Source organism: Hippopotamus amphibius, chromosome 10 (assembly GCF_030028045.1).
Source record: "Hippopotamus amphibius kiboko isolate mHipAmp2 chromosome 10, mHipAmp2.hap2, whole genome shotgun sequence".
NCBI classification, from domain to species: Eukaryota; Metazoa; Chordata; class Mammalia; order Artiodactyla; family Hippopotamidae; genus Hippopotamus; species Hippopotamus amphibius.
In genome coordinates, this window is record NC_080195.1 from 71,472,868 (window position 1) to 71,486,253 (window position 13,386).

Consider the following 13,386-nt stretch of genomic DNA (forward strand, 5'->3'; position numbering starts at 1 on the left):
CCCTGCTAACCAGTAGACAGCAACAATCACACAAGGCAGGGGCCGGCAACCACCTGGGTTAGAAGCCAACCAAGCCTACCAGACTGTTTGTGTAGTCAGCTCATCACAGGGGAGAGACACATGTAGTCCTCTTAGGGGGAAGGCCTAGGGCATGCAGCTTGGATGATAAAAGGGGATGTGCTGCTGGGATGCATAGTACCTCTCCAACAGAAGGCCACTTCTCCAAGACTTAGGTACATAACTAACTTGTACTTAAAAATACAAGTAGTACCTTAGACAAATTGAGCTGGCAGAGGAACAGGTTCATGACAAAGAAACACAATTAAGCAACAGAAGAACTAAGTGAAGTGGAAGTGGGCAGTCTTCTTGAGAAGGAGTTCAGAGTATTGATCATAAAGTGGATCAAAGAACTTGGGAGAAGAATGGATACATAGAGTGAGAGATTAGAAGTATTTAACAAAGGATTAGAAAATACGGAGAACAACCAAACAGAGATGAATAATACAATAACTGAAAACAAAAATGCATTAAATGATACAGAGGAACAGATCTGTGTCCTGAAAGACAGAGTAGTGGAAGTCACAGTTACTGAACAGAAAACAGAAACAAGAATGACAAGAAATGGGGTCCCAGAAGGAGAAAAGAGGGAGAAAGGGGCTGAAAATATATTTGAAATTATTATAGCTGAAAACTTCCCTAACCTGGGAAAGGAAACTGTCACCCAGTTGAGGAAGAACAGAGTCCCATACAGGTTTAACCAAAGAGGAACACACAAGGAGACATTGTATTTATAATGACAACAATTAGAGATAAAGACAGAATATTAAAAGCAGCATGGAAAAAGCAACAAATAACATACAAGGTAACTCCTGTAAGGCTATCAGCCTATTTTTCAACAGAAGCTCTACAGGCTAGAAGGGAGTGACATAATACACTTAAAGTGATGAAAAGGCGAAACCTACAACCAAGAATACTCTACCCAGCAAGCCTCCTTTCAGGCTTGATGGAGAAATCAAAAGCTTTACAGACAAGCAAAAGCTAAAAGAGTTCAGCAGCACCAAATGAGAAAAAGAAAAGGCCACAGCTAGAAACAAGAAAATTATGAAATGAAAAAGTTCCCCAGCAAAGGAAAACATACTGCAAAGGTAGGAAGTCATCCACACACAATGAAAGTAGGGAGGTAAAAAACAAAGTAGTAAAATCATCTATATCTACAACAAGCAGTTAAGGGATACACAAGAAGTTAAATGTAAAATATGATATCAAAATCAGTAATCATGAGGGGAGGAGTGTACAAATGTAGGTTTTTAAAAATGGATTTGAAGTCTAGGGATCTGTAGACTAAAACAATCATATATATACGTTATTATATATAAACCTCATGGTAACCATAAACCAAAAGTCTATAATATACACACAAAAGAAAAAAGGATATAACACTAAATATAGCCATCAAGTTACAAGAAAACAAAAGAAAGGAAAAAAATTACAAAAATAAACCTAAAACAATTATCAAATGCCAATAAGAATATACATATCAATGATTACCTTAAATGTAAATGGACTAAATGCCCCAATTAAAGACATAGAGTGACTGAATGGATACAAAACAAGATGTATGCTGCCTATAAGAGACTCACTTTCAATCTAGAGACACACATAGACCAAAAGTCAGTGGATAGAACTGAAGATATATCTTGCAAATGGAAATCAAAAGAAAGCAGGAGTACTAATACTTATATCAGACAAAATATACTTTCATATAAGACTGTTATAAGGACACTCCATAATGATCATGACCTCAATCCAAAAAAGAAGTTATAACAATTGTAAATATATATGCACCCAATATAGGAGCATCTCAATATGTAAGGCAAATATTAAAAGGTGAAACAGGCAGAAACACAATAATATTAGTGGACTTTAACACCTCATTTACAATGGACAGATCATCCAGACAGAAAGTCAATAAGGAATCACTGCCATTAAGAGACACATATGTCAGATGCATTTTATTGATAAATATGGAGCATTCTATCCAAAAGTAGCAGAATACACATTTTTTTTCAAGTGCACATGGAACCTTCTCCAGGATTGATCACATGCTGGGCCACAAGGTAAGCATCAATAAATTTAAGAAAATTGAAATCATACCAAGCACCATTTCCAACCATAATGCCTTGACTAGAAATCAACTATAAGAAAAAAACTGCAAAACACAAATATGTGGAGGCCAAACAATATGCTACTAAACAACCAGTGGGTCGCTGAAGACATCAAAGGGGGAAATCAAAGAATACCTAGAGACAAATGAAAATGAAAACATGATGATCCAAAATGTATGGGACACAGCAAAAGCTGTTATAAGAGGGTTTTTATATTGATATAAGCTTGCCTCTGGAAACAAGAGAAATCTCAAATAGACAACTCTACACCTAAAAGAGTTAGAAAAAGGAGAACAAAGAAAACCCAAACCTAGGAAAAGTAAGAAATCAAAAATATCCAAGCAAACATATATAAAATGGAGATTAAAAAAACAAAAGGAAATATCAATGAAACGAAGAGCTGGTTTATTGAAAAGATAAACAAAATTGATGAACATCTAATCAGACTCATCAGGAAAAAAAGGGAGAGGGCCCAAGTCAATAACGTCATAAATGAAAAAGGAGAAATTACAACTGATGGCACAGAAATACATAGGATCTTGAGATTACTATGAACGACCAATAAAAGGGACATTGTAGAAGAATGGACAAATTCTGAGAAAGGTACAGTCTTCTAAGTTGGAACCAGGAGAACTAGAAAACTTGAACAGACAAGCTACCAGTAATGCAATTGAGTGAGTAATTGAAAAACTCTCAACAAACATATGTCCATGACCAGATGGCTTTACAGGTGAATTCTGCCAAAATTTAGAGAAGAGTTAACACTTATCCTTCTCAAAAAATTCCAAAAAATTGCAGAGGAAGAAATACTTGTAAAGTCACTCTATGAGGCCAGAATCACCCTGATACCAAAACCAGACAGAAATATTAAAAAAAGAAAAGGAAAAAAAAAATTACAGGCCAACAACATTGATGAACATAGATGTAAAAATCCCCAACTAAATATTTGCAATCTGAATCCAACAATGCATTAAAAGGATCATATACTAGGATCAAATGGGATTTATTCATTTGTTGCAAGGGTGGTTCATTATCTGCAAATCAATGAATGTGATACACCACATTAATGAATTGATGAATAAAAATCATATCTCAATATATGTATAAAAATCTTTTGATAAAATTCTTCATCCATTTATGATTAAAAAACTCCTCAGAAAGTGGGCATAGAAGGAACAGTTTTCAACATAGTCAAGGCCATATATGACAAACCTACAGCTGATATCATACTCAATGGTGAAAACCTGAAAGCATTTCCTTTAATATCTGGAACAAGACAAGGGTGCCCACTCTTGCCACTTCAATTCAGCAGAGTTTCAGAAGTCCTAGCCACATAATTCAGAGAAAAAGAAGAAATAAAGTAATCTGAATTGGAAAGGAAGAAGTAAAATTGTCACTTTTGGCAGATGATGTTATATTATATATAGAAAATCCTAAAGATGCCACTGGAAAACTACTAGAGCTTGTCAATGAATCTGGTAAAGTTGCAAGATAAAAAATAATATACAGAAAGCTGTTTTATTTCTCTGCACTAACAAGTATCAGAAAAAGAAATTGAGAAACAATCCCATTTATCATCACATCAAAAAAATTGAGGAATAATCCTACCTAAGGAGGTAAAAGTCCAGTACTCAGAAAACTGTGAGACATAGTGAAAGAAATTGAAGACAACACAAATAGATTGAAATATATACTTTTTCTTGTAATGGAATAATTGATAGAGTTAAAACAACCATACTAATGAAGGCGATCTACAGATTCAGTTTAATCTCCATCAGAATACCAATGGCATTTTCCCCAAAACTAGAACAAAATATTTTTTAATTTTCATGGAAACACAAGAGATCCTGAACAGGCAAAACAATCTTGAAAAAGAATAACTGAACTGGAGCAATCATGTTTCCTGTCTTCAGAGTATACTACAAAGCTACAGTAATCAAAATAGTATACTACTGGTTAAAAACTGACACATAGATCAACGAAGCAGAGGATAAAGCCCATAAATAAACCCATACACTTATGGCCATTTAATCTATGACAAAAGAGGCAAGAATATAGAATGGAGAACAGACAGTCTCTTGCAAGAGTGGTGTTGGGAAAACTGGACAGCTACACATAAAAGAATGAAATTTGAATTTCTCTAACACTAAAGACAAAAATAAACTCAAAGACCTAAATGTAAGACCAGATTAAAGACTTGAATGTAAAACTACATACTGTAAAAATCCTACAGGAAAACATAGGTAGAACACTCTTTGCCATAAATTGCAGCAATATTTTTTAGATTAATTTCCTACAGTAAAGTTAAGAAAATCAAAACTAAACAAATGGGACCTAATTAAACTAAAAAGATTTTGTGCAGCAAAGGAAATCATGAACAAAATGAAAAGACGACCCACTGAATGGGAGAACATATTTGCGAATTATATAATTGATGAGATTAATAGCCAACATCTATAAACATATACAACTCAACATCAAGAAAACAAACAAAAAAACTTGATTAAAAAAAATGGACATAAGTCCTAAGTAGACATCTTTCCAAAGAGGAAATGCAGATGGCCAACAGGCACATGGAAAGATGCTCAACATCAGGGAAATACAAAACACAACCACAAGGAGTCATCACCTCACACAGATAAGAATGGCTATTATCAAAAACAAGACAAATAAAAAATTTTGGTGAGAATGTGGAGAAAAGGGAACTGTCATTCCCTTACATTCCTGGGAACCCTTACATTCCTGTAGGGATGTAAATTGGTGCAGCCAATTACAGAAAACAGTATGAAGCTTTCTGAAAAAACCAAAAACAGAACTACCATATGACCCAGCAATTCCACTTCTGGGTATATATCTGGAAAAAACAAAAACATTAATTCAAAAAGATACATGTACCCTAAGGTTCATAGCAGCATCCCTTTCAATTGGGAAGACACAGAAACAATCTAAATGTCCATCAACAGATGAATGGTAAAGAAGTGGTACACACACACACACACACACACACACACAAACTCACACACTGGAATACTACTCAGCCATAAAAAAGAATGAAATTTTTCCATTTGCTGTATGATGGATTGAGTTGGAGGGCTTTATGCTAAGTGAAACAAGTCAGACTGAGAAACACAAATACTGTATGATATCACTTACATGTAGAATCTTAAAAATAAAACAAACTAGTGAATATAACAAAAAGGAAGCAAACTCACAGATATAGACAACAAACTAGTCGTTACCAGTGGGGAAGGGGGGTAGGCAACATAGAGGTGGGGGAATGGGAGGTACAGACTACTCGGTGTAAGATAGGCTACACAGATGTATTATATAATATGGGGAATAAAGCCAGTATTTGTAGTAATTGGAAATGGAGTGTAACCTTTTAAAATTGTATAAAATTTTTTTTATATGAATACAATGAGAGACTAATTAAATTCTTGAGGAAAATTTAAATCACTATAAAGGACAATTTGGGAAAATTACAAAAAGTTCAAATGTGAACTTCATATTTGGTATTGTTAAATTAGGAATTATAATGACATGATAATATAGGAAATTTCTATGTTCTTTTGGGATGTATATTGAAATATTTACAGGTAAACTATCATAATGTCTTCACACACACACACTTTAAATGTATGTATTAGGTATACACATTTGAAGATAACTTACCAGTCATATGTAAATAGCTTAATCTTGATTTTAAAAAATCTATGGGCATTCTCTCAACTTCAGTATGTTTGAAAGTTTTCAAAATAAATTGGAAGGAAAATATCATTGATTCATACTATTCTTGAATCTCTGCCCTATTTCCCGTCCCACTAGGTAGCTTAGGTTCTTGGACGTTTTCCTCTTGTGCTTCTTTTACTTCTTTATGCGATGTATGGTATGAGGTAGTGGTTAAGAACATGGATTCTGGAGCTAGGTAGCCTGGGTTTGATTCCTGAGCCCCACCTTAGTATTTCTGTGAATAAATTTTTAAAGTGAAGTTGTATGAAATTAAAATAGCGTAATGAAGGTAATAAACAATGGATGTGAAGAACAGTTGAATGGGTACTGCTGCAAAGTAATTTGTAAGCTAAAGACTGTCTGATAATTATGTTAAAAGAGACTATAAAAAGAGGAGGAAAGGCAAGAGACATGAACGTATCAATTCACATTTATTCAGTTACAGATAATGCATCTACCAAACAAGGTTACATAGTAAGAAGATCTGTTGGAGTATAAAACCAGATGACTAGTTTATTCCAGTGACTCTGGGTCTGTTTCCCTGTGATTCCCTCAGCTTTGTCCTCCATTGTGTATTGACTTCATCTTGGGGCTGTTTCTCCCTTGATGGCAAAATGGATGTAGCCTGTGCCACATGTCATATTCACACACCACGACAAGAGGGAGAAACAGTATCTTTTTGGTGGACATTGTTTCAAATAAGCAATATGTAATTCCCAGAAAGTTCCAGAAAATCACCTCCTTTGTGACAGTGGTCCCAAATAAGTGACATATTCTTTCCTTAACAGACCTCTGGAATTCAGTGTTGATAAGGGTTTGGGTGGGTGGTGCAGAAATACGTAACAAAAGTTGTGGTACCCTTAGAAAAGGGAATTTATTTTTCTTTTAACTTTTTTTTTTTATTATTTTTTTGGGGGTACACCAGGTTCAATCATCTGTTTTTATACACATATCCCCGTATTCCAGAAAAGGGAATTTAAATCACTGCATGCAAGTCTGAAAACTAAAAATATCCATTAAAATAGACACTGAATATAGCATGTACAACTTACCTCTAATTCAGAGCTTCTCAAAATTTTTGGTATCTAGATTCCTTCTTGCTTATAGTGTGTCTCATGATCATAAAGAGCTTTGTTTATGTGGATTATATCTATCCATATTTAGAATATTAGAAATTTAAACCAAGAGTTAAAATTTATTCATTCATTCAAAAGTAAAAATTATAAGCCCAGTAAATATTTATTTACATGATTATATTTAAACATTGTAAAGGAAATGTTTATTGAATGGCCAAATGTGTTAGATACCTTATTAAGCCTTGGTGATATGATATCAGTTATGTCATGTTTGATATTCAGAGGAAAAAGACAGGCCTTCACTTTATATCCCAGTTATAATGTATTATTTTTTTCTTTAAAATGTTGCTCCTATCTGTGCACCCTTCTCCTTTTATTCACCAGTTTCAGTTCTCCTCATCTAATATGTGAATTGCTGAAGTTAGTCTCCTTGCTTTAGGTCTCTTTCTAATCATTTGCAAGATCAGGTTTCTGAAATGTACAATCATGTTACTCTGCTCCAGGAGGACTTCAGAGTCTGATGGCTCTAAGATAAATTCAGATTCCTTAGGGTGGCATTTAATATTCTCAGTAACCAGATCAGCTTCCCGCCTTTTCCCCACATTCACCAACAGCTCTCACCAACAGTTTTGTCCACTTTCTGACTGTGTTCCATGGTTCAGCTTCTGCATCTCCCACTTCCAGTGCCACACTCCTTTCCATAAACATGGACTCTGGTCATGACCATTCCTGTTTTCCTCCAAATACCATTTTTCCCCATTTTTAAGGCACATTTTATTTCTGATGCAATTTAAGACCTAAATACTGTAGGCTACAAGGATCTCCATTTACTGAACTCTTAAGCATGTGGGGAAAAGGTGGTATTGATTCAAATTCCAGCTGAATCCGATGACCTGGATGAACTTGGACAAGTACCGAAATATTTCAAGCTACAAGATTTTCACGAATCTTGCTTTTCATGAAAAGCAAGAAAATTACATCTAATAAATTGATAGGTAATGTATATGAAGGGTCTAACTTAGCACCGAGCAGAGAGCAGGTTCTTTGTAAATAATTTTTTCTTCCATATTTGTGCATGGAAAGATCAATAAATATTATTGTTTAGATATTTACATTTTTACTATTTTCTTCCTCATTTTTGCTTGATTAGGACCTGCAGCTTTTGTTAACGCTATGCATATATCAATAATTTACCTTGTAATTAGTTGAAGTTGATGGTATTTCTGATAACAAGCAAGACAAGTAAATCTATCAGAGAGGAAAACCTTTATTTAAGAATATATTCAGGTATTGCACTGTCATGTATGATGGTCAACCAATCAAACTGTATGAAAATATCAAATCCATGGTGATATCAATATAAATAGCATCATCTTCAAGTACAGATTTATAAATCACAACTGTACAGATACTGTGTTACAGAGAACTTGAGGGAAAATTGACTAATAAAGGGAAAATGTTCTTAATTAGTGAATATATATTGTGTGATTTCATATTTAAACATCTGTTAAACACATCAAAATTGAGAATCAAATGAAATAGAGAGTTTACTGCTGTCACATGGTGTTGCTTAAGAGGAGACTAATATTTGAAGACTTGGGATATGGGGAAGTTTATAAGATTATACCTTGGTATTCCAGCAATTTGCAAAAATATTAAATGGAGGTGACCTTTATATGTACTGACTTCAATTCCTAGCATTTGTTGAAAATTGTAACTTATTATACTCTGAAACATAGCTACTAGTGTATTATACCCTAACGCACTTGTGACCTCAAGGGTCATTATTTAGTTTGTCCCTGCTGAAACCAAATAGCTTAGATTTTGGAATGCACTTTACCATACTCTCTTCTTTTTAACGTGTTTATTTGGCTGATATATCATCATATTTTGGTAATTTAATGTTATATATGACAGGGCCATTTTCCACTTTCTCAGTATTCCTTGATTTTGAAAAAAGTTTAATGACATTAAAATCAGTTGTCCATACGGGATGATGATTTGTTTTATAATGTTATGAAGTTTTCTTCATAATTTTTTTCATAACATTTATTACTTCCTTATTTCTTAGACTATAAATAAAAGGGTTTAATAAGGGAATCACTAGAGTATAAAAAATGGCAACAGGTATATCTTTATCTTCTTCATTAGCTGAATTTGGTCGAACGTACATGAAAAGAAGAGAACCATAGAATATTGAGACAGAGAGAAAGTGGGATGCACATGTTGATAAGGCTTTGCCTTTTCCTTCTTTGGATTTCATTTTGAAAATCATGAAAAGGATGAAAAGATAAGAGATTACTACTATGGTAATAGTGAAGATTAAAACTGACCCTGCAAAGATAAATAGCATCAGTTCGTTGATATAAGGGTCCACACAGGAGAGTCTGTATAATGGGAGAACATCACAGAAAAAGTGATTGATTTGATGAGACCCACAGAAAGTTAACCTAAACAGAAACCCTGTATGAATCGTGGGATGCAGGTTTCCAGCTATGTAGGCCCCTGTGATCATCTGAATGCAGAGTTTCTTTGACATCATGGTGTGGTACTGCAGTGGGTTGCAGATGGCCACATAACGATCATAGGCCATTGCTGCCAGGAGAAAGCAGTCTGCAGTTTCAGCGAGGCAGAGAAAATAAAATTGTGCCATGCATTCATAGAGGGAAATCATTCTGTCTTTAGAAAAGAGGTTCTCTAGCATCTTTGGGGTAATGGCAGTGGAACAACAGGAATCCATCAGAGCAAGGTTACCCAGAAAGATGTACATTGGTGTATGAAGACGACACTCTCTACATATCAGTGCCACCAGGCCAAGATTTCCCACTATGGTGATCAGATAGATGGTGAGAAACACCAGAAACAGAAGGGTCTTCTGTTGTGGGTGATCTGTGAATCCTATGAGGATAAATTCAGTTGTCAAGGAGTAGTTATCCTCAATCATATCCATGTTCTCTGTTGACATAGGAGTTGTGGAGATATAAGATTTGAAATTTGAGTGCATTAATTTTCCCTTCAAAGTTTGCTATTTTGAAGGTGTGGAGGTCTTCTTCAAGCTTCCTCTATTTTCTCTGGAATAGGAACACATACCTGTAGGAGACATTCATTTCAGTGTAATGTCACATTTATGAGCTTGACTCTGAAGCTTGGGATTCCCAGGAATATTTTGATAATTCTAGGGAGGATGCTAATAGAGGTAAAGGCTTGTCTTTATGAATTTATGAAGAATACCATACATATCTAGGGTACCCATATTTGTTTCAGTATTCCCAACTAATGTGTGTCTGTTTTTATATTAGAATTCCTGAAAATATATATCAAATCACTTTTCATGTAGATATGTTTTTTTTACATTGAGCAAACAGTTTTCATGTACCCTCCCAGTAGATGGAATGTTTGAATAGTGTACACAGATATGTTAAATTTATATCTTAGGAATTGCCTGAAAATCACTAAGGATGAAGGAGAGGACTGTTTGTCTTTAAAGAAAATTACCTTGGAAAGCTAACAAAATAAATATATATAGATTGTCACCTCTTTCATCCCTTTTCCCCATGTCATGCCAAATCAATTATTCTCTTTGAATGTGTCCAGATATCTAAATACTTTCCTCCATTATGTAAATCATAGCTTTTTATAATGATACATAATAAAGTACTCAGTGCCCCAGACTACACCAATCTCTATTTTTTGAACCATAGAGTGTCTTATATTCCCAACACAATCTAGAATTGCTTGTGTATAATCTAACATTGCTTTTTTTTTTTAATACGTGCATCTACAGTTTCCCTTTTATATTATAGGTACTTTGAGGTTTTCTGTGACTCATCCTTCTCATAAGAGCTGTACCATGCTGGATTGATTCCATTCCTACCTCTAGTTCACTGACCTGTGATAGGTGAACTTGTTTTCAGTATCTACCAATGATCCTTAATGAAGTATTTGATACCTACAAATTGAGATTTAATTTTGAAGAACAGTTTACAAAGGTTATTATCAAAATTCATTGTTCAAAAAAATCTGGGTATTTTTCTTTTACCTGAATTAATGTATCTAGTGTTTTACAGTTTCCTAATAAAATTATATAAGATTTTCTGAAGTATGTCACAGTACATTATAAGCTAATAAATAAAAGTAAGCCATTCTTTTATACTTTAATTTTCTAACACTTAGAAAATTCTTTAAATCTTAACGTGATTTGATGAAGAAATTTTGTTTTCCTTTAAAGGCTACCTTCTATTATTATTTAGTGATCTACAAGACACTGACTGTCTAATCATATAAATTCTTTAGTCAAAATGATTCATTTCAATTTCAAAATACAGGCACTAGCTAAAAGTTTTATTTTTTTTGTTTTAAAATATTAAACATATACCACTTTATTATTCAGCTAGGTTAGGAATAATGTTCTATGTGCATGCCTGAATTATATAACAGAATTATATTCTGTCCTTACCTGTATATTTTGTAGTTCTACCTTATAATCAGAGACGTCAGCATAAATTGCAATACATTTTCTCATCATACTTTCCCATATTCTTCAGTTTTGAGAATAGCTAGAATGATAACTAATTAGTTGAAATCTAACAACAACCAAAAAATGCTCAATAATTCAGAAAATACATATTAATTGATGTTAATATTAAATGTGAAAGTAAAGTAGAATATTCCTCTTACCTAGATCTCACTGAGAAGTGTTTTATAACACCTTGTTGTTTGCTTTATGGTGTTAGGTCTAATAGAATTTCAGAATATAAACCTCGGTCTCTGAAACATTTAGAATTAAAAGGATAAATATCCGAGCAACTACTAATGGGTCAGTGTCAATAATTATTTTCCTTACAATGCACATTTAAAATTTCCATCAAATGCTAAAGGGATTTCCTTGTAATGACTTCAGTGTATTTCTGTGAGGAGATTAGGTCACTAAGACATATACTTGATGTTAATTAATGTTGACCTGTGAAAATTTAGGTTAAAGTAAAGGGCTTCATTAAAGTCACTAAGGTAATTTGAGATCATCTTGCTGATTCTTACTTAACTGACCTCAGTTTTACAATTCTTCTCCTTCTTTGTATAAAATGTAAAATGAGCAGAAGAGTCAGGTTGGTTTTCCCTCCCACTGAAAGAATTAATATGTTTATGGGATTTATATGGTTTATGAAAGCTGATTGAATTTGGAGAGGATACTAAAAGGTGTAGAAGATTCAGCCAGGGTATCAGCTTCTTCATTCTGTTAGTTGTATTTGGCCCAACATCCTGGAAAACCTTTTTTGGAAACTTTAACATTATTATTTAGTCCCATATATGAATTACTGAGGTTGTTCTCCTTTGTTTTAAGTCTACAGCAGCTGCCTTTGTCTTTATTATGCTTATTCCCCCTTTATTCTAGTAATTAATCTCCAGTATGCTATGTATTTGTTAGTACATTTGCAATCAGTCATTCTTTCCCCCAACCTCTATTTGCTTGAGGGAAGAGGTTTCTCTGTTATCTTCATTCCTGTATTTCCAACATGTTAATAACATGTGGCACTTTGTAGTGCTCAACAAATATTTGTCCGATGAATGAAAAAAAGATTATACTCCTTTGCTCAAGTATTTGAAATGGTCTTTGATTAGTTTTCAAATAAATATTTTTTTCTTATTTTGTCATTCCAGGTGCTCGACAGTGTCTGTATCTTATTTCTTACCTTGCTTTCTTCCTCTCACCTCAGAGCAATTGGCCCTGTCCATCCCTTCACACTTCCTCTGTGCACCTGCTTCGTTAATTTATTTATGTTTCCTCATCTAAGACACATTCATCTTCCTCTCTTTCCTGCCAGTCCTGCTCATTCTTGATCTCAAATCAGATCTCCTCCTTGAGGACTTTTCTAGTCCTTTAAATAGATTTTCCTTTTCCCAATCTCCAGGATAATTGCCTGCTTTTATAATGTGTTTAGCACTTTATCAAATATGAATTGTATGTGCCTTGATTGTGAATTATTGGCAAAAGACCCATAAGTCACTGATCATGTCTTACATCTTTTGGGCTCCTGACAACAGAATGAGCTAGATTCTTAATACAGGCTGCACTGATTTTTCAAATTTCTTTTCTGTTTAACCTTAATCAAGTATTTACAATATCCAGGGTGTTGGAAGAGACCATGTGTAGAATGAGCACAGGATAAGGAGTTCTTAGGTTTTAGAAATGGTTTTATTTTTTTTTTTATAATTTGTAAAATTTTTTTAAGAACTTTTATTGGGATACAGTTGACATACAATAAACTGCATATATATATATATTTTTTATTATTTTATTTTATTTTTTTGGGGGGTACACCAGGTTCAATCAACTGTTTTTATACACATATCCCCATATTCCCTCCCTTCCTTGACGCCCCCACCTCGATTCCCCCCCACCCTCCCTGCCCCAGTCC

The 13,386-nt window shown here is 34.0% G+C and overlaps 2 protein-coding genes across 2 annotated transcripts in view; one reads left to right on the top strand and one right to left on the bottom strand.

Moving 5' to 3' along the window:
• Positions 1 to 13,386, top strand: part of GABRR3 (gamma-aminobutyric acid type A receptor subunit rho3) — a 725,962-nt gene that overhangs the window by 52,024 nt on the left and 660,552 nt on the right. The gene's annotated exons all lie outside the window — the stretch shown is intronic.
• On the bottom strand, positions 8,997 to 9,914 carry LOC130830394 (olfactory receptor 5K3-like; the record flags this gene model as incomplete). Its single annotated transcript, XM_057697600.1, has 1 exon — positions 8,997 to 9,914. A coding segment is annotated over exon 1 (918 nt), but the record flags the coding sequence as incomplete, so codon positions are not given.